Source organism: Felis catus, chromosome E1, assembly GCF_018350175.1.
Source record: "Felis catus isolate Fca126 chromosome E1, F.catus_Fca126_mat1.0, whole genome shotgun sequence".
In the NCBI taxonomy this organism is placed as follows: Eukaryota; Metazoa; Chordata; class Mammalia; order Carnivora; family Felidae; genus Felis; species Felis catus.
In genome coordinates, this window is record NC_058381.1 from 2,827,015 (window position 1) to 2,854,898 (window position 27,884).

The window sequence follows — 27,884 nt, forward strand, 5'->3', positions numbered from 1 at the left end:
ATTGCCCCAAGGGCAGGCAGATGACCAGGGCCAGGCTTAGTGCTGAGACACAGCTGGAAGCTAGGTGAAGAAGCTGCCTGTTTCCTCTGGGGTTGCTGAGAGGGCAGGACACCGAGCAAAGATGACAGGGCAGAGCTGATAGATGGGCAGAGACCATGTCTCGCTGCCACTGCTGGAGTCTCTCCACCACTCTGGGCCTAAAGCCAGATCCAGTTGGAGCACCATGGGCTAGTTGTTGGCTTCATCCAGATTGAACTGGGTTTTGTTTTGTGCAGCCAGAAGTGTCCTGACACACTCCTCAGGGTTATGGTGGAGTGGGGATGGAACTGGTTTAACAAGCAAGAAAAGAAGAAAAGCCTGGCTTGGGAGGGAGACGGTGAGAGAAGGATGAGCAACCAAGAGGAGATAGTCTCCACGCCCTTACTCCATCAAGAGTCAGCCAGGGCCTTTCCCCTGTGGTATGACTGGTCCTGAAAACTGCAGTTATGGGAAAGGCCAGGACCGGAAGGGGGAGAAAACGCAAACAGCCTTGTAGCCTTGTCTGGACCCTGGTGCTGGCCCAGCAGTTAGAAGGTGGAGGAACCTCCAAGTCCTGCCTCAGAGACAAGGCACATGAGCGCGTGGTGTGGTCTGAGCTCAGCACAGTGCTGGCCACCAACATCTTCCAGAGTTAAGTGGCTGGACCTTGACGGGCTGGTTGGGGTAGGACAGATGGCTTCCCTGCTCCCGATTTGTCTACTTAGCCCCACAACCTTGTCTGTGTACCAGAGCCCCTTGGGAGTCCCCTGGCTGCCTGGGAAGCCCGGACAGCCACCAGCTTTAGCTCACCCTGTGCCCTCCGTCCTCCACTATGAGGAGCTACAGGAAGTGTCTTCTTCCTCATGCTCTCAGGCCACAGGGGATGGCGGGGGGGGGGGGGGTGGCGGCTACCATTTCCTTCTTCCTAGTCTGTTACACTGAGTCTCCTTACTGTTGGTGGCCTGGGGGGCTGGGGGCCTGTGGAGCACTGCAGAGCCATTGCATGAATGCTCAGAAAGCCCTTGGGATGGGAAGGCCAGGGAGGGTAGCCGAGCCAGCTGTTGGCTTCTCTGTTTAGAATGTGGATTACCTCGGGGGCACCTGGGTGGCTCAGTCAGTTGAGTGTCGGACTCTCGGTTTCAGTTCAGGTCATGATCTTATTATGGTTCCTGGGTTCGAGCCCCGCATTGGGCTCTGCGCTGGTAACGTGGAGCCTGCCTGGGATTCTCTGTCTCCCTTTCTCTCTGCGTCCCCCCCAACCCCGCTCGATCCCTCTCTCCTTCCCTCTCTCTCTCTTTCTCTCAAAATAAATAAACATTTAAAAAAAAAGAATGTGGATCACTTTGTACCTCATGGTTTCAGCTGTGGACACTAGTTCGAATTCCATGGTCACAGGAAAAGTTAACTCAACGTCCTATTGTGGCATGGGTCACATGATCAGCCTTATTGCCAACCTCCATTTTTTAATGCAACACAAAATAAACTTCTGTTATACACCACAAAGCTCTTGTGATTCTTTTTTTCCCATAATGTTTGTTTTTGAGAGAGAGAGACAGAGAGAGAGCAAGCGGGGGAGGGGTGGGGAGGGACAGAGGCTAAGAAGCAGGCTCTGTGCTGACAGCACAGAGCCCGACGCGGGGCTGGAACTCACGAACCGTGAGATCATGACCCGAGCTGAAGTCCGACACTTCACCGACTAAGCCACGCAGGTGTCCCTCTCATGATTCTTTTCACCGTGACAAGATGTCGGTCCATTTGACCGGAGGGTGCTCCTGACTACAGGGGCTTCTCCTCCGACTCCACCCCATCATCAAGCCACCAAGCCAAGCAAAGGTTCACATGTTCAAATGTTCATAACCACCTACCTTATGGCCTTGCCTCCCCTTCATTCTCCATTGTCACTGGCCAGTCAGTAGCACATCAGCCCCTCAACCCTCTCGCTCAGTCCTGACCACTCACGCCCAAGCCGTGTGCCTCCTTCAGAGCTTCCTTGTTGCTACTATCAACAGATGGTCTGACTTGGGGTCACACGGGTTCTCCTCCATGTCATTGGTAGGTCCTCTCCCTCAGTCCCTGAAGTCATCTCCTCCAGGGCTTAGCTATAATCCCAGGATGGAGGAACACCCAGAACCCTTGCCACACTCTTTGCCGGAATAGCTGGTGGCCCCAGTTGAAACAAGGCCTGAAGGATTGTGTCTTGGCCTTTAAGCACTGTCCACAAATCATGAAAGCCTTCCTGGCCCTTGGAGAATAGACTGCCCCACCCCCCCGACCCGGTCTCCCATCTTGGTGGCTTCCCAGGCCCTGGTGCCCAAGCCCAAGGCAAGGGCCATATATGCTGAGGTGGTTGGACTGGACGATCATGAAACATCTCAAGACCAGAGCCAATCCCAGAAACTGGTCCTTCCAGGAGTCAATGCTTTCTGGAAAAAGCCCTGAGGACACACCCTATGATGATACAGCTGTATAAGACATTCCTTCAAGAACTAGAAAGGACACAGCGTCGATAGTCGATAGATGTGTTATGTTTCTCTTTTGAAAGGAGGGAGACGTTTTTGCCCATCAACAGCTGATGGGCAGGAGTGAGTAGAGAGACAGAGGCTGGAGGAGGTGACAAGGGAGCCAGGTTCCTGTGTCTGGCAGGATAGATCCACAGGAGGAGGGATTCCCTTGGATGGGAGGAGGGGAGCTCCTTGTAAGATAATTAGAGCAAGAAAGGATGGGCCTGGGAGCAGGTACATTTGGGAAATAGGTAGCTCCTGGTTCTGGGAATCTCCACTGGCAGTTTCTGTTTTCCGAGTGAAGTAGGGGGCGAGGTCATCTTCGGAGCATGTAGGGGAAGAAGGAAAGAGCACTGATTTACTGAGTCCTTCCTATAGACCAGCAAGTGTACTAAGCATGTACTAAGCATGAGTGTACTCATGAAAGTTCATTTAATACCCTCAACAACCTTATGAGTCAGATACTATTAAAACCCATTTCACAAACGCTAATGTTAAGGCTCAGAAAGGCACACGACCTGCCTAAGCCCACCTGGTTATTAAGTGATAGTCAGGATTCTAAGTTCCCCCAAGGTCCTAAACTCTTCATTAATAAAGAGGCAAACAGAGGTGCCTGAGGGGCTCAGTCGGGTAAGTGTCCGATGCTTGATCTCAGATCAGGACTTGATCTCAAGGCCATGAGTTCAAGCCCGGCGTTGGGGCTCTGAGTCCCTGAGGAAACGGAGGAAAGTAGCTTTAAGGAGCAGTGAGCCTGCCTCTCCTCCACGTAGGAGGAGGAGAGGTACAGTCCGAAAGTGTTTGCTGGGACAGTCTGTCAAAGATCTTTCCTTCCTGTGTCCTGGGCGTGCTCACAGCAGTACCAAGAGGAGTCAGGTGAAGATTTAAGGTGACTTTGGTGAGTGTGGAGCTCAGCGAAGGAGCTCAGGAGGAAGAGGGTCCCTCTGGGATGCCAGATCCTCTATGACCCCGGCCCACCCGCCCAGGGCCCCAGAATCCCTGCGTGTGGAGACCGTAAGTGAAGAGCCATCCTCTGGGGTTAGGGTCCTCAGACCTTGAAGACCCAGCACGGAGCAAAAGCAGGGGGTTAACAGACCAAATAACAGGTGGACAAGAGGGGTCATCCCAGGGCTGGGGGAGGGGAGGCGGGTGTGGGCGAGAGGTAGGCGTGGGCCAGAGGTCTGGGACCTACGGGCAGCGCTGGGGCCAGTTCAGCCTCTGCTGGGGGCGAGGGCCACTTCATCCCCACGCTAGCCAAAGCAGACTGGGATTCTGGATGACTTGGATGTACTAGTCTGGGAAATGTATAAAGGAACCCCCAGCCAGTTTAGAGCAACCGGCCTTTCAGCTGGAGTCCCTACATGTGCGGAGACCCCACGATGCACGGCTGTTACTTGCTCTCAAGCAGCCCCACCGCAGGGGCCCGGAGGGGAATGGAGCCCCAACAGGGCATCTGGTACAAGGAGGGCTGGCAGGAGGGTCCAGGGTGTTGGGAAGACAGTGGTGACCCGCGTCAGACACCAGGAGGACGAGGAGCTGGCCCCGGCCTCCCTCACTCTCAGCCTCCTCTTCCACCGCCTGCGCACCCGCAGTGGCCGGCGGCCGACGTGGCGATCACCGCGTGCCAAGCCCACACCCAGGGGTCACCCCGGTGAGAAGTTCGTGCCGCAGCACCTGCTTTAGCGCGGTTCTCCCCGCTCCCCTCCGCCAGCCACGCGTGTGGGGGCGTGGCCCTGCCCTCGGCCAGCCTCCGCTGATTGGATCAGGGGTTACCACCTGACTCAAGCCCAATCAGGCCATTGGTTGATGCGTGACCAATGACGCGCCCTGGTGCAAAAAAAAGGCTCCCGCCGTTGGCAGGTGGATCCAATAAATATGGTCGGTTTCTTGACCTCCTCCCCCCCCCCGCCCCCCCCCCGCCACCGACCCCAGGTTCTCACCGGTCTGTCATTGTGTCTTGATCCTGTGACAGACTGCTCAGGGAGACTTTGGGAGATAAAAATAACATTGTTTGCACTCCTCCCACTGAAAGATACAGTCTAATTCTCCTCCCCTTGAATCCGCCCTGGCCTTAGTGACTTGGTTGACCAATGGAATGCCAGAAGCAACATTCCGGGACTTCTGAGATCAGGCCAGATGATCGTAAGAAACTTCTCACCTCCCGTCGGAGCCTCTTGGACTGTCTGTGATCCTGAGCCTCATGTGTTAAAAAAAAATTTTTTTTTTAATGTTTATTTATTTTTGAGAGAGGGAGAGACCATGAGCAGCGAAGGGGCAGAGAGACTGCAGGCTCCAAGGGCTGAGCTGTCAGCACAGAGCCTGACACAGGGCTCGAACTCAGGAACCTTTGAGATCGTGACCTGAGCCGAAGTCTGTCGCTTCACCGACTGAGCCACCCAGGCTCCCCTAGCCTCATGTGTTAAGAAGTCACCATGCTGGAGAGGCCATGGGCGGCTGTACCTGTTAACTGACTCAGCTGAGTGGAGGATTCTAGCCATCCACTTCCTGTTACCAGACACGTGAATAAAGTTGCCTTTAGCCTGTATTCCAGCCCATCTGCCCTGAATATGACCCAGTATCTTTGTTAGTGCCATGTGAAATGGAAGAATCACCCAGCAGAGCCCTGCCCACATTCCCATCCTGCAGATTCACAACACACCTCTCTGTTTGGGAAGACCTCTAAACCTTTGCTGAGAGCGTTGAAGGACCTCAGCTGAGCATCTCACCAACAGGTGGTTTCTGAGAGGGGACTCTGCCCAGAAAAGGCAGAGTAGACAGGTGTTGTTATTTGCCTACTTTTTCTGATAGCCACATTGGATTTTCCTTTGGGGATCTACCCATCTCTACCCTCAACCCATGTAGTTTGTGTGGAGCTAATTCCTGCCCCACCTCAGGATCTGTGACCAAGTCCCTTTCAATGAGGGTCAGCCCCTAGACCTTTGTTGGAAGTAATAAGAGGGAGGCTGGTCTTTGAGCAGGTTTGCTAAGCTGGAAGGATAGAAGTCTACAGCTTTTGCTAACCATCTGTGCCACCACTTGGGAAGAGTCTACCTGAGCATGAGTCAATACGGTTCAACACAGAGGAAAGCAGAAATGAAATGTTGAGGGGGAACAATTCCTGACACATGTTTTGGGCACTGGGATTCATCCAGACCTGAAGCCGGTTACTGTTGAACTTGCCAGTTACATAAACTGATATACTTCCATAATTTATTAAGCTAGTTTGAGGTTGGACTATCCTGCTCTTTCAGCTCTGCCTATTAAAATTGTACCGATTTTTCACGACTAGCTTAAAACTCACCTCCTACAAGAAGACCTCCTTAAATTGTACAGGGGGTATTTATTGTTTGGGGTTTTCTATAGTCCAGAAATGAATTTTTCATACTTCTGAAAAATCCGCACTATCCCCACAGCTCATCAGCACTACCAACATGGCCAGACACAGCCAGCCAGGCACCTTGTCTGACCCCTGCCTGCTGGACAAGGGAAATTGGGCCAAGGGTGGATCCCCATCCCAAACTGGGTCAATGAGGATCCTTTGCTGGGGAACCTTTCATTTGAACCAAGACACTCTAAACCTATCCACTGTTTAGATAGAGAATATATAAACATGAACTGTGCGGACTGGGAAACAGAAAGAACTGGTCAAGGGAGAAGAGACAAAGGAGACAAAGCAGACATGCAAAGAAGGGAGTTGGAGAAAGAATCCCCTGAGTTCCTACAATACTCTGGTCTCTGCCTCTAGGCTGTTCCTGAGACTCAGCTGTATTTCTGGCCTTTTGTCCTTATAATAAATTCGCCTTCTTACTCAAGTTTTCTCTCATGGGTGTGTGTTACTTCCAATCTCCCTGGTCTCCAAAGTGGTTCAGTCCCGTCTCCCTTCTGTTCTGGATCCGTGTTGCCCTGGACCGCACCTTACCTTGAGATGACACTAGGTTCCATCTTCAATGCCATCTCCGATCAGTTGGCTGTGCCTGTCTTGAGTGCTACCCTGACAAAGATTCTCGGGCTACTTCGGGGCTCAAGAAGAAGAGTACATGGATTGATTGGCAAGGTCTTCCATGAGCATGAAATGGGAAGGGGCTGAATGCCCGCCATGTTTGTTCTCTAACCTGTCACACATCCTTCCCCTTCCATACAACAGCCAGCTTAACGCCTCACCTGGTCTAGACTCATAGATACTTGTTGAACGGATACATGACAAAGATGACTGTTTAAGAGACTCATGTGGTGGGATGAGTGACAGGAAGTGGACAATGTGAGTTTGAATGGGACAGAAGAGTCAGAGGCATCTGGTGCTCTCAATGTGGGAATCAAATACACAAGCATGGCGGCAGGTGGGACAGAGTGCTTTCGTCACCTCCATCTAAGTCTTGCTTATCCTATGAAATGCGATGAGAACATCCTTGCCTGAAGGGGACGTTCTCTGACATGCCTCACTCTCATGTCTGAGATGGGTCTCCGCACTAATCAGGATTCTTCTGATTGAAAGAGTTCAAAAGTTCAAGAGTATTATAGGCATGGCTCCAACCAGGTGCTCACATGAGATGTCTCTATGTAATCCATATAATCCATTGTCTTCATTCCCAGGTGGGCCCTCCCAAAATGGTTACAGAAATGGCCAGCAGCAGTTTCAAGACTTCCTTATGTCCTATCGCCTTAGCAACTCTGAGAAATGAAAGTACTTAAAAAAATAAAACCAGTTTCAACAACAGAAAAGCCTGGGGCTCATTCTTACTGGCCTGGACAAAACCACCCATTCATCTCTGAACCAATTCCTAAACTTTGCCCAAATCTATTTGGGCAGAGCTGGATCCTGTGCCTGCCCCTGGAGCCAGAGGGTGTATCCATACGGACTGAGGAGGGGGAAGGGGCGATTCTCTACAGAGAAACGAGGGTGCTGTCACCAGAATAAGGGCCACGGGTGCTGCCATCCACACACCGTCTTCTATGTTCCCTTGGGCCCTGCAGTTTTCCCACCAAATCAGGAGCTACTGGGGAACAAGGGTTTGTCCTATTTACGCTTTTGCCCCTTGGCCCCAGCACGGGACCTAACACACAGAAGTTCCCAGATCCCTTCCAGATGAAGACTTTGCCCACATCTCTGTGACAACGTGAAACGACCGGAGAGGAGGTGCCACATCATCCTCTACTAGACAACAGACCCTCCTGCCCCTGCACCGAACTACCCCCCTGCCTGCTACCTCAGAAGGGGTGTCTGCTCTCTTGTGAGGGTGCTTTGTTGCCCAACCTTTGTGTCTCCTCCTGGGACCATCCCTTCGCATTTCTCTTATGAAACCACCCATTGTCACATTGAGCCGTGTCATTTGAGTATAGTTGGGTGGCACTCACCTTGGGATACACCTTGGTTGACTTACCTCACCCAGTGGGTTCCATCCTCCTGGCCACACTGGTTGGTTCAGGGATCCTAGTGTTACCTGTTTAGAGCAAGAAAAAGGAGGGGGTAGGAAGACATCTGACAGAGTTTTGGGAAAGGGAAGTGTCAGCCCTCTTTCACAGTGTTACCTACAGAAACTCCCTCTGATCTCCTGGGTGGCGGGGTGCGAGGGCGTGAGGTTGGGAACTGCCCCCATCACAGCCGCACTGTATGGCGCTTGAGGCTGAAGCGAGTGCTGCGGAAGGCAGAGGGAAAAGATGGAAAAGATAGCAGGTCTTAAGTCCTCTCTGGAGCAGCCACGTAACAACCCCAAGGCGGAGGAGGCAGAGACTACAACTGTCACCCTTGGTTGGCGTGACACAGTTAAGCACTGGGGCTGGCCGCCTTCCTACCCTGAACCAAATTTGAGTTCTAGGAGGAAGGCAGAAGGGACAGCGGATATTGGATGGGAAATTCATTGCATCTGTCATACTCTCTGCCTCTGGATATGGCGGTTACAATAGTCCACCTGGACTGCCAAAGTCGACCTGAGCTGGAATTGTCTATTGCTTGTGCCCATGGGAGGCCAGTGTCCCCCACCTGGGTTCTGGATGCTACCCTTTCTCTTTCTCAGGATTTTACTTCCTGGGACTAGCCCTTCCTCCTGTCAGTTTCCCTCCCTCACTCTGGACAATGTAAACACGCTTTAGGGGCTGTGGTTCTCAACCGTGGGGGCACCTCGGAATCACTTGGGAAGCTGTAAGAAAGATACTAACACTTGGCTTTAACACCCAGACCCCCGGCGAGACCCCTGAACATTGGTTTTTCGAGGGCCCCCTGGTAGTTCTGATGTGAAGCCGGTATTGAGACTCATCCTGAGGATCGCTCTTCTGGCAAGTTCTCCTCTGGTCTCATATCTCCAGTTATTGCCGTGTTTCTCTGCCCCCCTTCACAGCAAAACTTGTTAAGAGAATATTCTGCCCTCACTGTTTCTAACTGCCTACCTTCTGTTTGCTTCTTTTTATAATTTTTCAGGTTAAAAAAAAAACTCAGATAGGACAAATGCCAAAAATAAAATAAAGACGAATACAGACATTTTACGGGTCCGCATCTGTTTGTTACGGCTCTAACACCCCACAAAATTGCCCACGGCTCAGAGAACGTAAGTGTTGCCTCTTTCTTATTTTTTTATTCTTTAAAAGACTTTTTTTAATGTTTATTTATTTTTGACAGAGAGAGAAAGAGAGACAGAGGCGTGAGCAGGGGAGGGGCAGAGAGAGGGAGACACAGAACCCCGCTGACACTCTGTCTCTCTCTCTCTCAAAAATAAATAAACCTTAAAAGAAAACCCAAGGGGCACCTGGGTGGTTCGGTCGGTTAAGCATCCGACTTCGGCTCAGGTCATGACCTCACGATCCATGAGTTCGAGCCCCTCGTCGGGCTCTGTGCTGACCGCTCAGAGCCTGGAGCCTGTTTCAGATTCTGTGTCTCCCTCTCTCTCTGCCCCTCCCCTGTTCATGCTCTGTCTCTCTCTGTCTCAAAAATAAATAAATGTTAAAAAAAATAATTAAAAAAAATAAAATCCAGAATTAAAACTGAAAAACCAATCAATAAGCAATATAGGCATGCCGTTTTGAGATGTGACAGTAAATACTAAGATTATCAACTAAAAGAGCAGAAAGTCACGGTCTTTGATGAAGGGAAAAGCAACAAGGATGAAGGGGGCAGCTGTCGGTGGTGAGAAACTTCCAGAACTGTTTGTCTCTTTAAATCACATGCGGCTACAGTTTGGACCACACCTTTATTTATTTATTTTTTGTAATTTTTTTTTAACATTTATTCATTTTTGAGAGTGAGAGAGACAGAGCGTGAGCAGGGGAGGGACAGAGAGAGGGGAAAACACAGAATCCGAAGCAGGCTCCAGGCTCTGAGTTGTCAGCACAGAGCCCGACGCGGGGCTGGAACTCACGGACTGCGAGATCAAGACCTGAGTCGAAGTCGGATGCTCAACCGACTCGGCCACCCAGGCACCCCTGGACCACACTTTTAGAATTGAAAAACGGGGCGCCTGGGTGGCTCAGTCGGTTAAGCGTCCGACTTTGGCTCAGGTCATGATCTTGCGGTTCGTGAATTCAAGCCCCACGTCGGGCTCTGTGCTGACAGCTCAGAGCCTGGAGCCCGTTTCAGGTTCTGTGTCTCCCTCTCTCTCTCTGACCCTCCCCCGTTCATGTTCTGTCTCTCTCTGTCTCAAAAATAAACGTTAAAAAAAAAGTTTAGAATTGAAAAGCAAAGGGCCACAGGGTGGCTCAGTTGGTGGAGCATCTGACTTTTGATTTCAACTCAGGTCACAATCTCGTGGTTCATGAGTTCGAGCCCCACATCGGGCTCTGTGCTGACAGCATTGAGCCTGCTTGGGATTCTCTCTCCCTATCTCTCTCTCTCTCTCTGTCTCTCCACCCCACCCCGTGCTCTATCTCAAAATAAATAAACTAAAAAAAAAAAAAAGAATTTAAAAGCAAGAAAAAGAGAAGGCAGCAAGAAGGAAGGAAAGCAGGGGACGAGGGAGGGAGGGGAGGTAAAGATATATAGGCAGGAACTCCCCATTCAGGGATTCAAAGCGGGGCATGAACTCAGTGACATTTTTAAGCCTTGAGTAAGTTCCTTCCCCAGGTGGTACTCTGACTTCTTTCTCTGTATCTCCAAGCGTCAGATGACAGGTCCCAAAAGACCTTGCCAGGTCAGATCAGCCCAGGCGGCAGGCCAGAACGGAGACAGATATACAATACAAATGCCCGAGGGCAGTGGGTCTGAAAAAGACTCCTCCTTTGTGCTTCTTTAAAACAGACATCCCCCAAGTTCAATGTCTGGAGGCTGCCTCCCAGCATGAAGTAGGTCGGGAGAAGTGGCATTTTTACAGACACCCTGATGCAAGCGGTCCACTTGGCCTTGCCTTAAGCAACAATGCTCTAGGCCAGAGGGGAGGATGTGGGGGGGGGGGGGGGAATCACAGGTCACAGGTGTAGCTGATGTTGAATCACAGGACAGCTCGCATTACAACAGGGAGAGAGTGCCAATTTGGCGTTTGTTGTTGCTTTAATATCCTCGTAGCACCTGGTAATCCCTCCCCTGGAACAAGGAACAAGTCACCGGCAACAGAATTCACCTAGAGTTGAGTAACCTGGTTTTTATTGCACCCATGTCTACAGTTCCAGATTGTCAATTTACCGTATTTAAAAAAAATTTTTTTAATATTTATTTACTTTGAGAGAGAGAGAGAGAGAGAGAGACAGAGCACAAGCAGGGAAGGGCAGAGAGGGAGACACAGAATCCGAAGCAGGCTCCAGGCTCCGAGCCGGCAGCACAGTGCCTGATGCGGGGCTCGAACCCATGAACCGCGAGATCATGACCCGCGTCGAAGGCAGACACTTAACTGAGCCACCCAGGCGCCCCTCAATTGACAGTATTGACACCAAGTTTCCTTTAAAATAGATTTATTTAAATTTCTAAAAGGGAAAAGGAAGAGGAGAAGAGCAAAAAAGGGAGTCCAAGGATGTATTTGAGGGCGGGAAAACAGTAAAGCGTTACTACCTTTTCTTAGCCTCACTGCGCCTGGGGACATGTGTACGTGCCATATTGATTAATATCACAAGTGTGACCTACAAATAAAGAAAATATTTAATATATTTAGAAATGTGTAGCTCTTGCATGATTTACCTGGCACATGGAAAATGTGACCTGACAATGGATCATAATCCATGAATAGGTGGCTTGAGTAAAGAGTGTTAAGTGACATTGCTTCACAGGAAAATATACAAATGGCCATTAAGCACATGAAACAACGTCCAACCCCAGCAGACGCCAGGGAAATCCGGGTCAAAACCACAATGAGATCCCGCTTCATAGCCATTAAAATGGCGATATCGAGTGTGGGTGGAGATTTGGACAAATTGGAACCCGTAGAAAATCCCCCCCCCCGCCGAAAAACAATTCAACAGAGAGTTCCCACATAATCCAGCAATCCTACTTTTAGGTATATACTCAAAAGAATCGGACAGAAGTCAGACATATTTGTACACCAGTGTTTATAACAGCATTATTCACAACAGCCAAAACAACATGGAAACAGGGGCGCCTGGCTGGCTCAGTCGGTGAAGTATGTGACTCTTGATCTCGGGGGTTGTGAGTCTGAGCCCCAGGCTGGGCACAGAGCTTCCTTAAACAAATGGAAGAAACCAAATGTCCGCCGATGGATGAGTGGAAGAACAAAATTGTGTATACCCACGATGGAATATCGCTCGGCCTTGAAAAGGAAAGCTATTCTGACACCTGCTACAACAGGGGTGAGCCTTGGACACATTATGCTAAATGAAATATGCAAGACACAAAAAGACACATACTTGATGATTCCACTTATAGGAGGTGTCTGGAGTCCTCAAATTCAGACTCGGAAAGTAGAAGGGAGGGGATCAGGGGTTGGGGGTGGGGAGAATGGTTGTGTTGGTTTTTTTTTTTTTTTCAATGTTTGTTTATTTTTGAGAGAGACAGAGCATGAGTGGGGGAGGAGCAGAGAGAGAGAGAGAGAGAGAGAGAGAGAGGGGGAGGGAGGGAGACACAATCTGAAGTAGGCTCCAGGCTCAGAACTCATGATCTGAGCTCATGACCCAAGCTGAAGTCAGATACTCATCCGATCAGCCACCCAGGTGACCCTGTTGTGGTGGTTTCGATAAATACAGTCTCAGTTCGGCACGATGGAAAAGTTCTGGAGACAGGAGGTGTTGCTGGTTGCTCACCAAAGTGAATGTATCACCCACTACTGTGAACTGCACACTTGGAAATGGTCAAAATGGTGGGGCACCTGGGGGGCTCCGTCAGTTAAGCATCCGGCTTTCCCTCACGTTATGATCTCATGGTTCGTGAGTTCGAGCCCCGCGTCGGGCTCTGTGCTGACAGCTCGGAACCTGGAGCCTGCTTCGGATTCTGTGCCTCCCTCTCTCTCTGCCCCTCCCCCTCTCACACACTCTCTCTCTCTCTCTCTCTCTCAAAAATAAATAAATACTTAAAAAATTTTTCTTAAGAAAATGGTCAAAATGGTATATTCTATATTATCTGTATTTTACCACAATTTTTCAAAAAGAGGAAAGAAAAGAATGGATGGTTTATAAAACCCAAACTTTCTGCCTGGAACACTCTTTCCTATAGCCATATGCTCTCCTCTCTCTGCGGATACAAATTATAATTTTGGGGGTTTTTTTGGAACATTTCTTCTGGTCCCCGCATTGTCTGTTCCTTCAATCTTGTGTGCTTGGGTCTTGTCTTTTATACGCTTTTTAAAAAATGTTTTTATTTATCTATTTGTGTGTGTGAGAGAGAGAGAGAGAGCGCGCGCGCAAGTGCTAGTTGGGGAGGGGCGGAGACAGAGAGAGAATCCCAAGCAGGTTCCCCACTGTCGGTGCAGAGCCCCATGGCGGGCTCGAACCCACAAAGCTTGAGATCATGACCTGAGGCGAAATCAGGAGTCGGATGCTTAACCGACTGAGCCACCCGGGTGTCCCCGGTCCTTGTCTTTTAGGTAAAAGCCTTCCTTGAAGGTCTGGTGATCCTAGGCCACTCATTCATCTGCAAGTGGCTCAACAGAAGCCGACCAGAAACTGTGGGGACAGGGCTGTCAGCTGGTGGGCTTCATGTGGCAGAGCTACTCCATTGGAGGAGCCCACCTGACACTTGAGCTGGTCGGTTCTTCTAGAGAGAAACCCTCCAGTCTTGACTGGAGGGGAGGGTTCGGGAGTCCAGTATATTAACCTGCCTACATACTTGGATCCAAGCAAGGAAAGGGGCTGGGGTCCCCACTGCTCCGTGTGTGGTCTTTCACCCCACTCTCCAACTTTAAGTTTCGTGTCCCACCCTCAGCTCTAGCTGGTGTCCCCACGTCCAGACTCCCCCGAGATCCACCTCTGCCGAAAAGAAATCTCCCACTGTCTCCTCCCGCTGGCCGTGTCAGGTGTAGGAGGGTATCTGGGGGGAGGAGGAAGGGTCCTGATTGCGTCTGAGAAACTGTTCTGTCCCATCAACCTGTTTTCAGTGTCACCTACCTGCCACTCGCAGAGCACCTGTCTCCCGATTCCTAAGACCTCAGGGGATTTTGAGGTGGGGGGGCTCAAACTCCGCACTCTCACGCTCGTGCGTGCTCTTGTCCCCGTAGGTTTCTTACGCCTTAACCCGGGCACGTTAGCGGGGTTTCGGGAGGGTGGCGATAAAGGGACGTGGAATTCTATTCCCGGTCAACTTCACACTTCAAGGGCTCCCACCCGCACTCCGCCACCAGAACAGCTCTTGTGACGGTGGGATTCGGTCACGTGCCAGCCAGGCTTCGGTCACCCGGAACCCGGCTGGTGGCCTTCGTCGCGCTCATCAGCTCGTGGCCCAGACTCAGAGGTGTCCTTGTTGACAGACCCGGGAAGTAATCACTTCTGTCTTCCTCCCACGCAGCTCTTAGCTTCGGCCAACCTCCTGGCTTCCAGTCTCTTGGCTTCCAGGAGACACCCACTCTGGGTCCTCTGGGTCCCTCGCTGACTGAGCCTCCCTGGGCCTCTGTTGCATGAGCTCCAGGTGTCAGAGAACTGACAGGTGCAGCCTGCTCCCTTTCCCTTTCCTCCAGCTATGTCCCCTGCCTCGGGGCCTCTGTGACACTTGTGTGCCGATTGATGCTCAGGTGCAGAGTCTAGCCCTGAGCTGCCCGCTCCACTTGGATGTCTGACGGGCATGTCAGACGGCATTTCCAGGCCAGAACCCCCAAATCTGTTACCCCCCGCCCCACAATCCAAACCTAGACCTCCCCGCCCCCATCGACCTCCCCACCCCCATCGACCTCCCCGCCCCAATCGCTCTGTCCCTCCTTCACTGCATTCCTGCCTCGTTCCCTTATTCTATCTTCTCTCACACTTGGTTTTTAAATGATTTTTTAAATGTGTGTTTATTTTTGAGAGAGAGAGAGAGAGCAGGGGACAGAGCCCGAGGTGGGGCTCCAACCCACAAACTGTGAGTTCATGACCAGAGCCCGAGTGGGACCCTCAACCGACTGAACCACCCAGGCGCCCCTCTCATGTTAGATTTTTTTTTAACCTCCAAGGAGGCTAAGACTGGGTCTTGGCTGGGGGGTATTCACAGCACCTAAGGTCGTAGTGCCCGGCACAGAGCTGGCTCTCAAAATTATTTACTGACTGCAATAAAATAATGACAGTAGTCCAAGAAAGTGGGGGGTGGGGTGGGCCTGCGGAGACTTTTAAGGGCTAAGAAGGCAAAGAAACAAAGGGGGGGGGGGCAAATGTATCTCTGACCCCCACTGGACACCGACTCTTTCTGACCCTGTCCGGTTACCCAGGCCTCGGGACGCCCAGTGCCTTCTCGGCCCAGCACGGCAGAGCCCCCCCACCCCTCCCCCGTGCACCCCTCCGCAGCCCCCCTGCACCGCTCACCTCCAGCCTCCCAGCCCCGCCCCTTTCTGCCCAGAGCTGGGTCCTGCTTTTGGGGCGGCTCTGTGAGCACCCTGCCTGGGTGACCTGGACGGATGGAGGAGGATTGGCTGACCCGGGCCTGGCGGGGTGGGGCAGGGCGTGCCCCTGGAGGTGCCACCAGGATTTTAGGTCTCACCGACCGGCAGTAGACATCCAGACTCGGGCTGGCACCATGGCCGAGTACGGGGTGAGAGTGTCCACGGGGGAGGCCATCGGGGCTGGCACGTGGAACAGAATAGCTGTCAGCATCGTGGGGACCCTGGGGGAGACCCCCCCACTGCGCCTGGACCATTTCGGCAAGGAGTTCAGCAAGGGCGCAGTGAGTGCCTGGCGGGGCAGGGGTGAAGGCGGAGCGGGGAGCCGGGGACCGGCCTGCGGGTTACTAAATCTCTCCCCTCCAGGTAGAGGACTTCCGGGTGGCGTCGCCCCAGGACGTGGGCCGGGTGCTGCTGCTGCGATTGCACAAGGCCCCCCTGCTGCTGCCCAGCCCGGTGGGGCCGCTGGCCCGGGACGCCTGGTTCTGCAACTGGCTGCAGCTCACGCCGCCGCAGGGCGCCCCCCTCCGCTTCCCCTGCTACCAGTGGATGGAGGGCTCCGGGATCCTGACGCTACGCGAAGGGGCGGGTGGGCGGGGCGGCGCTGGGGAGGGCGGGGCGGCGCTGGGGAGGGCGGGGCGGCGCTGGGGAGGGCGGGGCGGCGCTGGGGAGGGCGGGGCGGCGCTGGGGAGGGCGGGGCGGCGCTGGGGAGGGCGGGGCGGCGCTGGGGAGGGCGGGGCGGGCGGGGAGGAGCGAGCTTCCGGTGGTCGGGAAAGGCGAGGGGAGCGGACGGGGAAGCTGGTGTGGCCACGGGGGAGGTGGAGGGGGTAGCAGCCCGGTGTGGGGGCAGGTGACCTGATCGAGGGTGGCTGGAGTGGAGGCCAGAGCAGCTGGGGCCAGAGGGGGGGGGGGCGGGTCTCTGCCCTCCTCACCCCTTCCTGTGCCCTCACAGGCAAGGTCTCCTGGGCCGACGATCACCCCGTCCTCCAGCAGCAACGCAGGGAAGAGCTGCAGGCCAGACAGGACTCCTACCAGTGAGGAAGGGGCTCCTGCGGGGTGGGAGTGGGGCAAGGGCGCGGAGGGCGGGCATCGCTCAAGGGATGCAGGGCAGCCTGGCCAAGTCCCTGCCAGTCCTCTCCGTTGACATCAGCATCCTGTGGGAGCTTGTTCGAAAGGCGAATCCCCTAGCACCTTCGGACGCTGAATCAGATACTGGGGGTGGGGACGGCAATGCTGTTTTAACAAGCCTTCCGGAGGACTCTGGTGCCCAGCGAAGTCTGAAAACCACTGCTGGAAATGCCTCACCCTTGCTGGTGCCTTCCTTGCCCTGGGGCTTTTTCTTACATCCTCCTTCCTCGAAATCTGGGCAGAACCAGAAATGCACCACCCCAAGGCCCAAGAAACTCACCTCGCGGGGTAGGTGAACCGAGGTCCCTGTCTCTGCTCTGGGCTCAGCCGGGAGAGCTGGGGTCCCAGAAGCCGCCCCGGCGGTGGGGCGGCCGTACGGGTTGCAAGGGACCTGGGGCTACGGGTGAGGATCCCCGAGGCAGAAGGCCAGGGACTGTACTCAAGGGGCGGGTTTTCAAAAGGTGGTGGTCTGGCCAACTCAGCCCCCGCTGGGGGCTGCTGTGTGCAGTCTGGGCCTGCCGGCTTTTGAGCAGGTCTCTGGAGAAACGACACACGCAGGCTCATTTGGTTCCTGTCTGTGGGATGGCTTTCTTCCCTTGTTCCAAAACAAAGACCCAGGGGTTCCGAGACCTAGGGCTAGTCTGGGCCCCACGGAGGGGAGCTGTGACCCCTTAGGCATCACTTAACCTTTACGATCTTTATTTTCTTCTGCCAAAGAAGTGAAGAATACCAATCTGATGTGTGTTATTAGCAAGAATAAATGAGAAAATGGTTAAGAACACACCTAGTCGGGACACCTGGGTGGCTCAGTCAGTTGACTGTCAGACTCTTGATTTCGGCTCAGTCACCCTCTTGCGGTTCTTTGTGAGTTCAAGCCCCGAATCGGGCTCCGCGCTGACCTTGCAGAGCCTGCTTGGGATTCTGTCTCTCTCTCCCTCCCTCTCCCTCAAGTGCCAAGCCTTGCACAAACGTGTGCCGGTTACTGTTGTCCCTCAGCCGCCTGTGCTGCAATTGTCTAGACCCTCAGGATCGAAAGCGTGGCCTCGGGTGACCGTCAGCGTGACCTGGGAACTTGTTAGAAACGCGGCCTCTCGGGCCCACCCACTGCAGACCTACTAAGTCAGAATCTGCGTTTCACCAAGATCTCTGGGTGGATCCCGGAGGAGTAGGGTTCAGCCACCACCTGGTAGCAGGGTGCTTTAACGACAACTTGCTCTTTGAAGTTGAAAGTTCAGAGCCAAAGGCAATGATTGATTGAGAGGAGGAAAGACAGGCTGGGGGTCGTCAGCTCTGCCGGATGTGATCTTACCATTTCGCCCAAAGGGCTTCAGGCCGTGTTGTGCTAGCTCGACTTGACCTGCCGTAGGCCAGGGCAGGGTGAGTTTCTGGGCTCCCCCAAGCTCTGGGAGCCAGAGTGTCTCTCCATGGGATGCCTTCTTGAACTCCTTCTTCACGAAGGCCTCCCTCTGTGAGATGCGTCTCTGTGAGTCAGAGATTCTGTGGGCACAAGCACGAGGCCAGGCTACCAAGCAGACAGGAAGAAACGGCCTGTGTCAAGAGGGCGCCAAAGTGTTGGACGTGTAGTCAGATCTCATAGGCCAGAAGCCAAGGTCATTCCCTCCCTGCGTCCAGCGGTCTAGATGCTTTACTTTTCTGTCTCTCTGCAGAACAGCTTTCTGTGGGTCCCAGCCCACACAGCGGAAAATGGCCCCAAGTAAGAGTCCCCATGTGTTCACGCGCTAGTCCAGATACCCAGCGAGAGACACAGCCTCTCTGGGGGTTGTTAAGAAACAACATTCAACCGAGTACGTTTTTATTCGGCGATGCACGAATCAGGCGGCATCCCACCCAGCAGATAGAAGGGAGCTCTGAGGAGCCCTGCCAAATGGAAGGCTTACTTCATAGGCAGATGCGGAGCAGATAAAGGAAGTTTCAAGCAAAGAGCAGACTGGTTCAGGCAAGGTCACCTTCCTTTGGGGAAAGGTGGGAATCTATCAGGCAGATTACCTTACGGATGCTAACCAGGTAATTCCAGATTGACTGGTTCAAGGTCACATACCTGGGAGAGGCTGAAATTGCAAATAGATTAGGTGTTGAGTCTTGGTTTGTCGACGAGGGCTTAGCATGAGTGACTCCATTTTGAACCTGATGTCTCTCTCTCTCTCTCTCCCTTTATGTTTATTCATTTTTGGGAGACAGAGAGACAGAACTTGAGCACGGGAGGGGCAGAGAGAGCGGGAGACCCAGAATCCGAAGCAGGCTCTGGGCTCCGAGCTGTCAGCACAGAGCCTGACGCGGGGCTCGAACTCACGGACCGTGAGATCATGACCTGAGCTGAAGTCGGACGCTCAACCGACTGAGCCACCCAGGCGCACCCCGATGTCTCTCTTTTAACAGCCCCCATCCCTACTTCCCCCGGAAGGACTTTGCTTGGCCTATCTCTGGTTAAGTGTCCAGCCCTGCCCCAGTCAGCTGTGGCCAGGGGAGAAGTCTCACTGAGGGAACACAGTGGCTCCCCCGAAGCCTTGTGGCTGTCAGGCAAGGGCAGAGCGAGGAACACCCTTGCTTGTAGAAGGGCGCTGGCTCTGCCCAGGTCCTCCGAGGTCCTACCTCTCCCTTTGCCCTAGTTAAGGGGTTCCCCGAGTCTTCTCAGTGACCACCTTCTTGCTCTTCCCTCCAGATGGAAGACTTACCGCCCAGGCTGGCCTCGCTGCCTGGACGAGAAGACCGTGAAGGACCTAGATCTCAACATCAAATACTCTGTAACCAAGAACGTCCACTTCTACCTGAAAGCTGGCTCTGGGTAAGAAGGCCCACCCTCTCCCGACCCTGGGCCTCAGATGCCCTAGGACCCCTGCCTTCTGTCCTCCCCCACCATCAAGGATGCGGGTCACACAGCCCTACCCGGGGCATAGCCTCTGCCCGCCACCGGTCCTCCTGGGACAATGCCTCCCTCCGTCAGGGGTAGTGGCTACTTCGGGCCCCAGAGGCTGCTTCAAGATTCCAGAAAGGATAAGGCCAGCTGCCAGGGGAGGGTCTCCCGGGGCCCCTTGCCCCCCGCCCACCCTTGACATCCTCTGACAGGTTTACAGAGATGACACTCAAGGGCCTGCTGTGCCGCAAGGGGCCCTGGAAAAGTCTGCACGAGATGAAAAGGATGTTCAACTTCCATAAGTCCCCGGCCGCTGGTGAGGGACGTGGGCTGGGGCTCCTGACTTCTTCCCTGAGACATCCGTTCTCGTAGCCGTCCGGAGCCTCAGAAAACTGAGCGCCGAGTCACCGTGTGACCCTGGGCAGGGAGGGGCCCTGTCCCTCGCTAGACCTTACCTTCTCCACAGATACAAAGGAGAGTGTAGACGGGGGCATCCCTAACCTTCTAACGCCTCTCAGTCCAGCCGTGTTTGTTGGGCAAATACCCATCAGACACTGAGTTAGGGGCTGCGGACACTCTCTTTGTCCCCGCAAGGCTCCCATTTGAGCCGGCGAGTGGACATGAGGCTCAAAATCAAAATAATGAGCTTTACTTGTGAAATCAGTTCGTTGGCTCCGGCGAGAGTACATCAAAGGAGGACCTGCCTCGTCTAGGGGGTGTCCTGTAAAGCTCTCCCAGGGAGGGGACTTTTATGCTGAGGCCTCCAAGCTGAGGGGGTGTCGACGGAACCAAGAATGGTGTTTGAGGGGGGCGCCTGGGGGGCTCAGTCGGTTGAGCGTCCGACTTCAGCTCAGGTCCTGATCTCATGGCGTGTGGGTTCAAGCCCCACGTCGGGCTCTCTGCTGTCAGCTCAGAGCCTGCTTGGGATTCTCTCTCTCTCTCCCGCTCTGCCCCTCCCCTGCGTGCACTCTCTCTCCCGAATAAATAAACATGTAAAAAAGAAATAAAAAAGAAATGGTCATCACAGGATGGTGACCTCTGCGAGGCAGTGACAGCAGAGGTGGAGTGGACCGGGGGGGGGGGGGGGGGGGGGGGCAGACCTACCCAGGAGGGAGGGGCAGAGAGAGCCCCCCCCCCCCCCCCCCCCCCCCCCCCCCCCGGCTCTGCCACAGCAGCCAGCTGGATGGGGGTGCTGTTCCCCAGGTGTCAGGTGACAGGAGGGGCTGGGCCAGAGCAGGAGCCCGCGGTGGGTCTCAGATGTGCTGTGTTTAAGGCTGCTGAGTCCCGGCCTTGGGCTATCGGGTAGATGGTGGGACAGGTGCTCTGGGGACTGGGATTCGCTGCTTGGCCAACAGCAGTGGCTGAAGCCCAGGGCTGAGAGGTCGCCCCGAAGAAGGTATAGAGAAGCAAAGGGATGTTCCCGGATGGCCCCAGAACAGCTCCGCCGGGAAGGTGACCTTGACCTAGTCCCCTCTTCCCCACCCCCACAGAGTACGTGTATGAGCACTGGCAGGAGGACGCCTTCTTCGCCTCCCAGTTCCTAAACGGCCTCAACCCTGTCCTGATCCGCCGCTGCCGCTCCCTCCCAGAGAACTTCCCCGTCACCGATGACATGGTGGCCCCCGTGCTGGGCCCCGGGGCCAGTCTGCAGGCTGAGCTGGAGGTGAGGGGCCCCGCGTCCAGGCTCTGCACACCGCCCCCTGCTGGAGGCTCAGCGTTCCTAAGGGCTGCGTGCCTGGAGCGCCCTCTCCCGGCACACTCCTCTCCCCTCCCCCATCCTCTCCCGGCGCCGCCACCCCTGCATCCTTCAGAAAGCCAGCCGGCAGCCCCTGCTCCCCTTCTGTCTCCCGCAGAGGGGCTCCCTGTTCCTGGTGGATCACGCCATCCTCTCTGGCGTCCGCACCAACGTCATCAACGGGAAGCCTCAGTTCTCCGCAGCCCCGATGACGCTGTTGTACCAGACCCCGGGGGGAGGGCCTTTGCTGCCTCTCGCCATCCAGGTGGGCAGGGGGGCAGGGGGAGGGAGGGGGCTGGACGGAGCGGTCGGCAGGCACCCTGTGGCCTCCTCTGCCCACACCGGCTTCTTCTACAGCTCAGCCAGACCCCTGGACCCACCAGCCCCATCTTCCTGCCCAGCGACAACAAGCGGGACTGGCTGCTGGCCAAGACGTGGGTGCGGAACTCGGAGTTCTCTGTGCACGAGGCCCTCACGCACCTGCTGCAAGCGCACCTGCTCTCTGAGGTTTTCACCATGGCCACGCTGCGCCAGCTGCCCCACTGCCACCCGCTCTTCAAGGTCGGTGGCCCGGACCGTGCCCTAGGCCTGCAGGTCCCCGTCCCTCGGGGCTCTCCTCCGCCTGCCCCCATGTGGCTCTGTCCTTCCAGGCTGGGGGTGCAGCGCCCAGCCCCTGCGAGCCTGCTTTCCCACCGCCGGAGCCTGGGGGAGGGGGATGGGGACAGGGGTGACGGAGGAAACTGCACGTGAGAGCCAGCTGTACCCCAGAGAGGGCCCCTTCTTAGAGGAGAGCAGCTCACGGCCAGCTGCCATCCAGAAGCCCAGTTTTAGGAGAGACCTGGGGCTGGCAGATGCCAAAGTGTGAACTTGGCCTTGAGAGACCCACGGGTTTTCTGCAGATGGCGACAGGGGTGAGGGAGCCCTGGGAGGGGAACCCGTGTCTCGAAGGTGGGCTCTGTAGGTCCCCTGGGCTCTGCTAAGCCTTCAGGTGGCCCAGATTGCTTTCCCCCAGGGACCCGAGGCCTACTCTGAAGGCCACGAATATTCCCCATGGCTTTTTGGATTCTCTGATTCTTGCTTAGTCTCCTCGGTCCCAGACACAGGCCCTTCTCTATCCGCTTCAGTCCACGCTGACTCTTTCCGATCTGCAGCTCCCAGGGCCCGGTGCCCTGCGAGATGGTTCCAGTTTGCGCCACACGCCCTGGTTTCCATGGCGCGCTGCCAGCCCAGGGACTAGGAAATCACAGAATGCCAGAGCTGGGGGGCTTGTAATGTTCATCCAGGCCAGAGAGAGCAAGGTGCCAGGCCCAGGTCGCAGCACAAGACGCTGGTGGAGCCCAGCCCCTGGTCCTAGGTCTGGAGCCCTGATCCCTGGCCCAGGCCGCCCTTCTGGTCCCCATCATCTCTTTCCAGGGGGAGGTCTGAGGCCAGAGGGAGCCAGGCCTCCCCCACCTCTCTCTTCTCCCACCCCTCCAGCTGTTGATCCCACATACTCGCTACACCCTTCACATCAACACTCTTGCCCGCGAGCTGCTCATCGCCCCGGGCCAGGTGGTGGAAAGGGTAAGAACTTCCTTAGGGAGGGTACAGGGGAGATGCCTGCCATTTGGAGAAGCTGAGGCCCCGGGGTGGGGGAAGCGGGGGGGGGGGGCTGTCTCTCCCACCGGTGCTACCGCATGCTTCTGGGTCCAGGGCTCTGACACCCACAAGTCCTGTCTCCCAGTCCACAGGCATCGGCCTCGGAGGCTTCTCTGAGCTGATACAGAGGCGCATGGAGGAACTGAGCTATACCGCCCTGTGCCTGCCCGAGGATATCCGGGCCCGAGGAGTGGAAGACATCCCGGGCTACTACTACCGGGACGATGGGCTGCAGATCTGGGGTGCGGTGGAGAGGTGAGGGGGCCAGAGAGCTGGGGGTCGGGGGAGGGCGCAGGGAGGCTCCCGACAAGGAGCAGGGCCGGACGTCAATGACACTGAATAGCGATTGCTCCTCAGAGAGGGTCAAGGTCAAAAGTGGGGCCTGAACCCAGTGCACCTTGCAGCTTTGTCTCCGAAATAGTCAGCATCTACTACCCGAGTGACGCATCCGTGCGTGACGACAGTGAACTCCAGGCCTGGGTGCGGGAGATCTTCTCTGAGGGCTTCCTGGGCCGAGAGGACTCAGGTACGGAGACCACGGCCCTCGGGCCCCACCCTCAGGCGCCTGCGGTGTGGCCCTGAGGACCCCGGTAGCCCCACGTCCTTCCGCGTCTTCCCGCAGGGGTGCCCTCCTCGCTGGACACGCGGGAATCCCTGGTGCGCTATGCCACCATGGTGATCTTCAATTGCTCTGCCAAGCACTATGCTGTTAGTGCAGGGCAGGTGAGATGGGCCAGTGCCAGGGTGGGGGGATGGAGGGGGCCAGGCTCCGGGGACTCACGTTGCCTTCTCTGCCTGCAGTTTGACTCCTCCATCTGGATGCCCAACCTACCTCCCACCATGCAGCTGCCCCCGCCCACCTCCAAAGGCCAGACAGAGCCAGAGGGGTTCATAGCTACCCTCCCAGCGGTCAACGCCACGTGTGATATCATCGTCACCCTCTGGTTGCTGAGCAAGGACCCTGGAGACCGAGTGAGTGTGGGGCCGGGGGCCCAAGCCAGGTCCGCTCTGGGAGATGCGAGCGGTTATTGTTCCCCTCCCCGCCGCCCCGGCCCAGACCCCACATTGCCATCAAGGAGTGGGGTCCCTTCACCGCACGGAACCTTCCCAGGGGGGCACATGAGCATGGGACATCTCATGAGGAGGGGCAAATGATCGAACGAGTTGATCCAGAGTCACCCTGAGCTGCAAGGTGACCATGCTGGGGTGGGAGGTCGCGGCACCCCCTTTAAAACTCCGACGTGAGCTTTTAGCCCGGTCCCCAAGAGCTACCCGCGGCGGTCCTCAACTGTTTGGAGGGAGGGGCAGAGGTGAGGCTCTGTGGGAGGCTTCTTCCAGGTCCCCAGGGTGGAGGGCCAAGGCGGGTCACAGCTGCTAAGCAGCCCCTACATCTGACCGTGCCGTTGCCTCCCAGCGGCCCCTGGGCACCTACCCGGAGGAGCACTTCATCGAGGAGGCCCCCCGGCGGAGCATCACCGCCTTCCAGAGCCGCCTGGCCCAGATCTCGAAGGATATCCAGAAACGGAACAAGGAGCTGGCCCTGCCCTACACCTACCTGGACCCTCCGCTCATCGAGAACAGCGTCTCCATCTAAATCCCCTGAAGAACAGGGCCCCGTGTGACATCCCTGTGACCCCATTGATCTAACCGCCCCCCCCAGATAGCCAGGCCCCCCATATGCCTCTCCTGGGGTGACCAAACCACGTGTAACTCACCCCACACCCAAGAAAACAGAAACAAAACAGAAACAGCCCCTCCCCCCAGAGAACAGGACCTCATGGGACTCACCACCACGCCTTTTGAAGACTCCAAACCTCAAAATGCCCACAGCCCCCTGAAAGGGTTTTAGGACTTTGTTTTGCTTTGCATTTTTGCATTATATTATTATATCGTGGGGCAGGGGGGATAGAATCCTGCCCCTGACCCCACCCACCACAGCTGAGCGGACCTAATGGTCACCTGACACAGGGCAGCCTCCTATAGCCTGTCCAGCAGCAGAAGGACAGGCAGGTCGAGAAACTGCCCGAGAGGTTGATAGTGACCTCTGGCCGCAGCTTTAAAATGAACAACCCACTAAAAAGGGGCCCCCGGAAATAGGGCGGACAAGTGTCTGGGGACGGGCAGGCTGTGCCCGTGTACCCTTTCTTAAAACCCTGCTTCCAGGTCGGGCGAAAAGCTTGCCTCTTCCAAAGCAGGGTTCCACTTCCAGAGAATCCCGTTGCCTTCTAGATTCAATCCTCGGTGACGGGCTTCTGGCGTTCCCTGGGCATTCTGTCATCTGCGTTTCTCTTTTCTTGCTCCAAATCAATGAGCCTTCCAAATCGACGTGTCCCTTTGAACCGACCGAATGATTCCCATCTCTGTCTCCTGTTGGAGGTTATTAGTGCTTTGGTATTTCGGGTTCACTTGTTTTTAGAAATCCGCATGGACAAAATGCAACATATATTCAAATCACTGCCTAAGCGCAGCTGTTGAGACAGAGCGGTGCTTCAGAAAGTGCGAGCACGCGGCTCCTGAACTGTTCGCCCTCTGTTGGGATTGTGTAACACAAATGAGTCAGGGGCAAATGGCTGTTAAGCTTTTTGGCTTCAAGCAACAGAAAACAATTCCTGATGATTAAAGAAAAAAGTCTATGGAAAAGAAACTGTCTCGAGGCGTTAAAAACAATTAAATACGGTCCTCAGGAAGGACTGCAAACCCAGGACGCTCTGGGCACAGGAACCAATGGAATGGCCAAGCTCCTGCCACTTTCTGCCCTTGAATTATTGGCCTCGATATTCCAATTCCATGAGGAAGGGCATGTCTGACTGAACTTGGAGTGGCAGAAACGAATAGTTGCTGTGGGCAGAAAGAGTTTGGGCTCATTAAATATCTCGGGTTGGGGCGATATGACCCATTCTGGCCACTGGACTGTGGAGGAAGCAACGTACTTCACGTCCTAGATGAGGCTGTTAAACACTGGTGTGCCTCCCTCGTCCATCTCTCACCCTTGAGGCTACCTGGGAGGCATGTTCCAGAAGACATGAGCCCCATCCTGCCCTTTATCACTAGACTGTGAGCTCACGAGGACCGGGTTCACAAGTGCCCACCACAGTGTCTGGTATACCGCAGATGCTCAGTAAGTAGGTGTTGAACGGAGGAGTTAATACACAAGTGAGTCCTAACACCCTTCTGTGCCCCTTTTCATTTACCTGTGTGTCTCCCCAACTAGACCATGAGTTTCTTGAAGGCAGGAGCTGGGTCTCATTCAGTTTATATACCTGGTGCCCAGTGCTGTGCTGACACATGAGAGATATCCAACAAATATTTGCTTGATGGTGGATAAAAGGAAGAATGATGGGATGGATGGATGGATGGATGGACAGATGGACGGATGGATGGATGGATGGGTGGGTGGATGGATGGACAGATGGATGGATGGATGGACGGATGGACGGATGGGTGGATGGACGGATGGATGGATGGACGGATGGATGGATGAACTACTGAATTGGAAGGCAGTTGTGCTCCAGTTAATAAACCAGTATTTGCTTCAATCTATGTCTTTTGGGAGCAACGATCATCTCCTGGAGAAACTAGAGAAACCAGCACAGCTCAGTAGTAGAAATCCAAGCAATCTCCAGTCCTCTTTGGAGAAACCCCCACCACCTCCGCTGCCCAGCCCTGTGAGCCCCACTGGCACTCTCTCTCTTTCTCCCTGTCTCTGTCTCCCCTCATTGCTCACATGCACACCTCTAGTCCTTGAACTCTTGGCTGACCAGCCTTGAGAACAGAAGGTTGTTACAGGTAGCATTCACTTCTAGGGAATATCCAGTTAACTCTTCAGAGCGGTGGTCCCCTTGGCCGAGGGTGGGGACTTCCTCACGGACAATAAAGCACTGGGCATCCAGGTCCCAAAGCCACGCTGTGGAGACCCTTACCCTAGTTGGGCTTGCTGGCCAGCCCAACTGGGAGTTACCACCCCAACTCCAGCCTTCCAGTAAGGGAATGAGGGAGTCATGGAAAGAGAAAAGAGGAAGGAGAGTAAGGCAGAAGGTTCTAGAAGTGGTGCAGAAGCCCAGCTTACCCCTGCTGCTCCCTGCCCAGTGTTCCAGGACTGGGTAGAGTGAGTCACCCAGTTCCAGGACTGGGTAGAGTGGGTAGAAGGAGGGGAACAAAGGCATGGGTAGATGTCAGCCACCCTAAGACATTAGCACGGAATGGGTGAGGGACAATGCAGAGGTGAGGCACCTCCAGGCATAGCAATTACAGGCAAATGACAAAGAGGGCTAACTATTTGCCAACAACAGTAAATACCTGAGATATATAAAGAGCTCATACAAATTAATAACCCCGCGGAAAAGATGGCAAATCATATAACAGGAAAGTCAAAAAAAGACAGCCCATAAAATAAACCTGGAGGTCTAACCGACAGGTGAAAAGATATCCAATCTCACGGGTCACTAGAGGTCTATTCAGAGTCGTCAAGGGTGTGAACCAACCCAGCCCTAGTATATAACAGCGTAACAACTATTTTTCAGTCGTTCCACTGATAGAGCTCAGACAGAGTAGAGCTAGCACCATCCGAAGGGCCCTGGGATTTCTGGAATGGCCAACGAGCACTGACTTCACCTTGAAGTCACCAGCTGCATTAGCCCCTAAGGAGAGAGTCAGCCGATCCTTTGAAGCTTTGAAGCCAGGCGTTGACTTCTCTTCACCAGCTCTGAAAGTTCTAGATGGCATCTTCTTCCAACAGAACGCTGTGTGGTCGACCTTGAAGTCTATTGCTTAGGGGAGCCACCTTCATGAACTCTCTTAGCTCGACCTTCTGGGGAACCTGCTGTAGCTTCTGCATCAGCACCTGTTGCCTGACCTTGCACTTTGACGTTGTGGAGACGGCTTCTTCCCTCAAACCTCCTGAACCAACCCCTGCTAGCTTCAGGCTTTTGTTCTGCAGCTTCCTCACCTCTCTCAGCCTTCATGGCATTGAAGAGAGTTAGAGCCTTGCTCTGGATTGGGCTTTGGCCTCAGGGAATGGTGGGGCTGGTGTGACCTTCCATCCGGAAAACCCAAACTTTCTCCCCATCGGCAAT

General features: G+C 54.7%; 1 protein-coding gene and 1 long non-coding RNA gene across 2 annotated transcripts; one reads left to right on the forward strand and one right to left on the reverse strand.

Moving 5' to 3' along the window:
- Positions 1-2,523: 2,523 nt before the first annotated feature.
- On the reverse strand, positions 2,524-8,152 carry LOC109494101. The gene is made up of 4 exons (XR_002148679.2): positions 8,047-8,152; positions 7,895-7,954; positions 4,457-4,502; positions 2,524-2,839 (listed from the first exon to the last, which is right to left on the reverse strand). It is a non-coding gene; the product is annotated as an uncharacterized LOC109494101 (long non-coding RNA).
- A 7,384-nt stretch (positions 8,153-15,536) lies between these two features.
- Positions 15,537-25,980, forward strand: ALOX15B (arachidonate 15-lipoxygenase type B). Its single transcript, XM_023243919.2, has 14 exons — positions 15,537-15,723; positions 15,806-16,028; positions 16,392-16,473; positions 19,248-19,370; positions 19,652-19,755; positions 20,930-21,102; positions 21,293-21,439; positions 21,532-21,735; positions 22,651-22,737; positions 22,898-23,067; positions 23,217-23,338; positions 23,435-23,535; positions 23,614-23,784; positions 24,227-25,980. The coding sequence occupies exons 1-14, from the start codon at positions 15,577-15,579 to the stop codon at positions 24,404-24,406; spliced, it is 2,034 nt and encodes a 677-aa protein (XP_023099687.2). The 5' UTR covers positions 15,537-15,576; the 3' UTR covers positions 24,407-25,980.
- The last annotated feature ends 1,904 nt before the right edge of the window (positions 25,981-27,884 follow it).

Coding starts and splice junctions, on each gene's coding strand:
- ALOX15B (XM_023243919.2), top strand. CDS start 15,577: ATGGCCGAGTACGGGGTGAGAGTGTCCACGGGGGAGGCCATCGGGGCT. Junction 19,756..20,929: donor CCATAAGTCCCCGGCCGCTG/GTGAGGGACGTG, acceptor CCACCCCCACAG/AGTACGTGTATGAGCACTGG. Junction 21,440..21,531: donor TGCTGCCTCTCGCCATCCAG/GTGGGCAGGGGG, acceptor CTTCTTCTACAG/CTCAGCCAGACCCCTGGACC.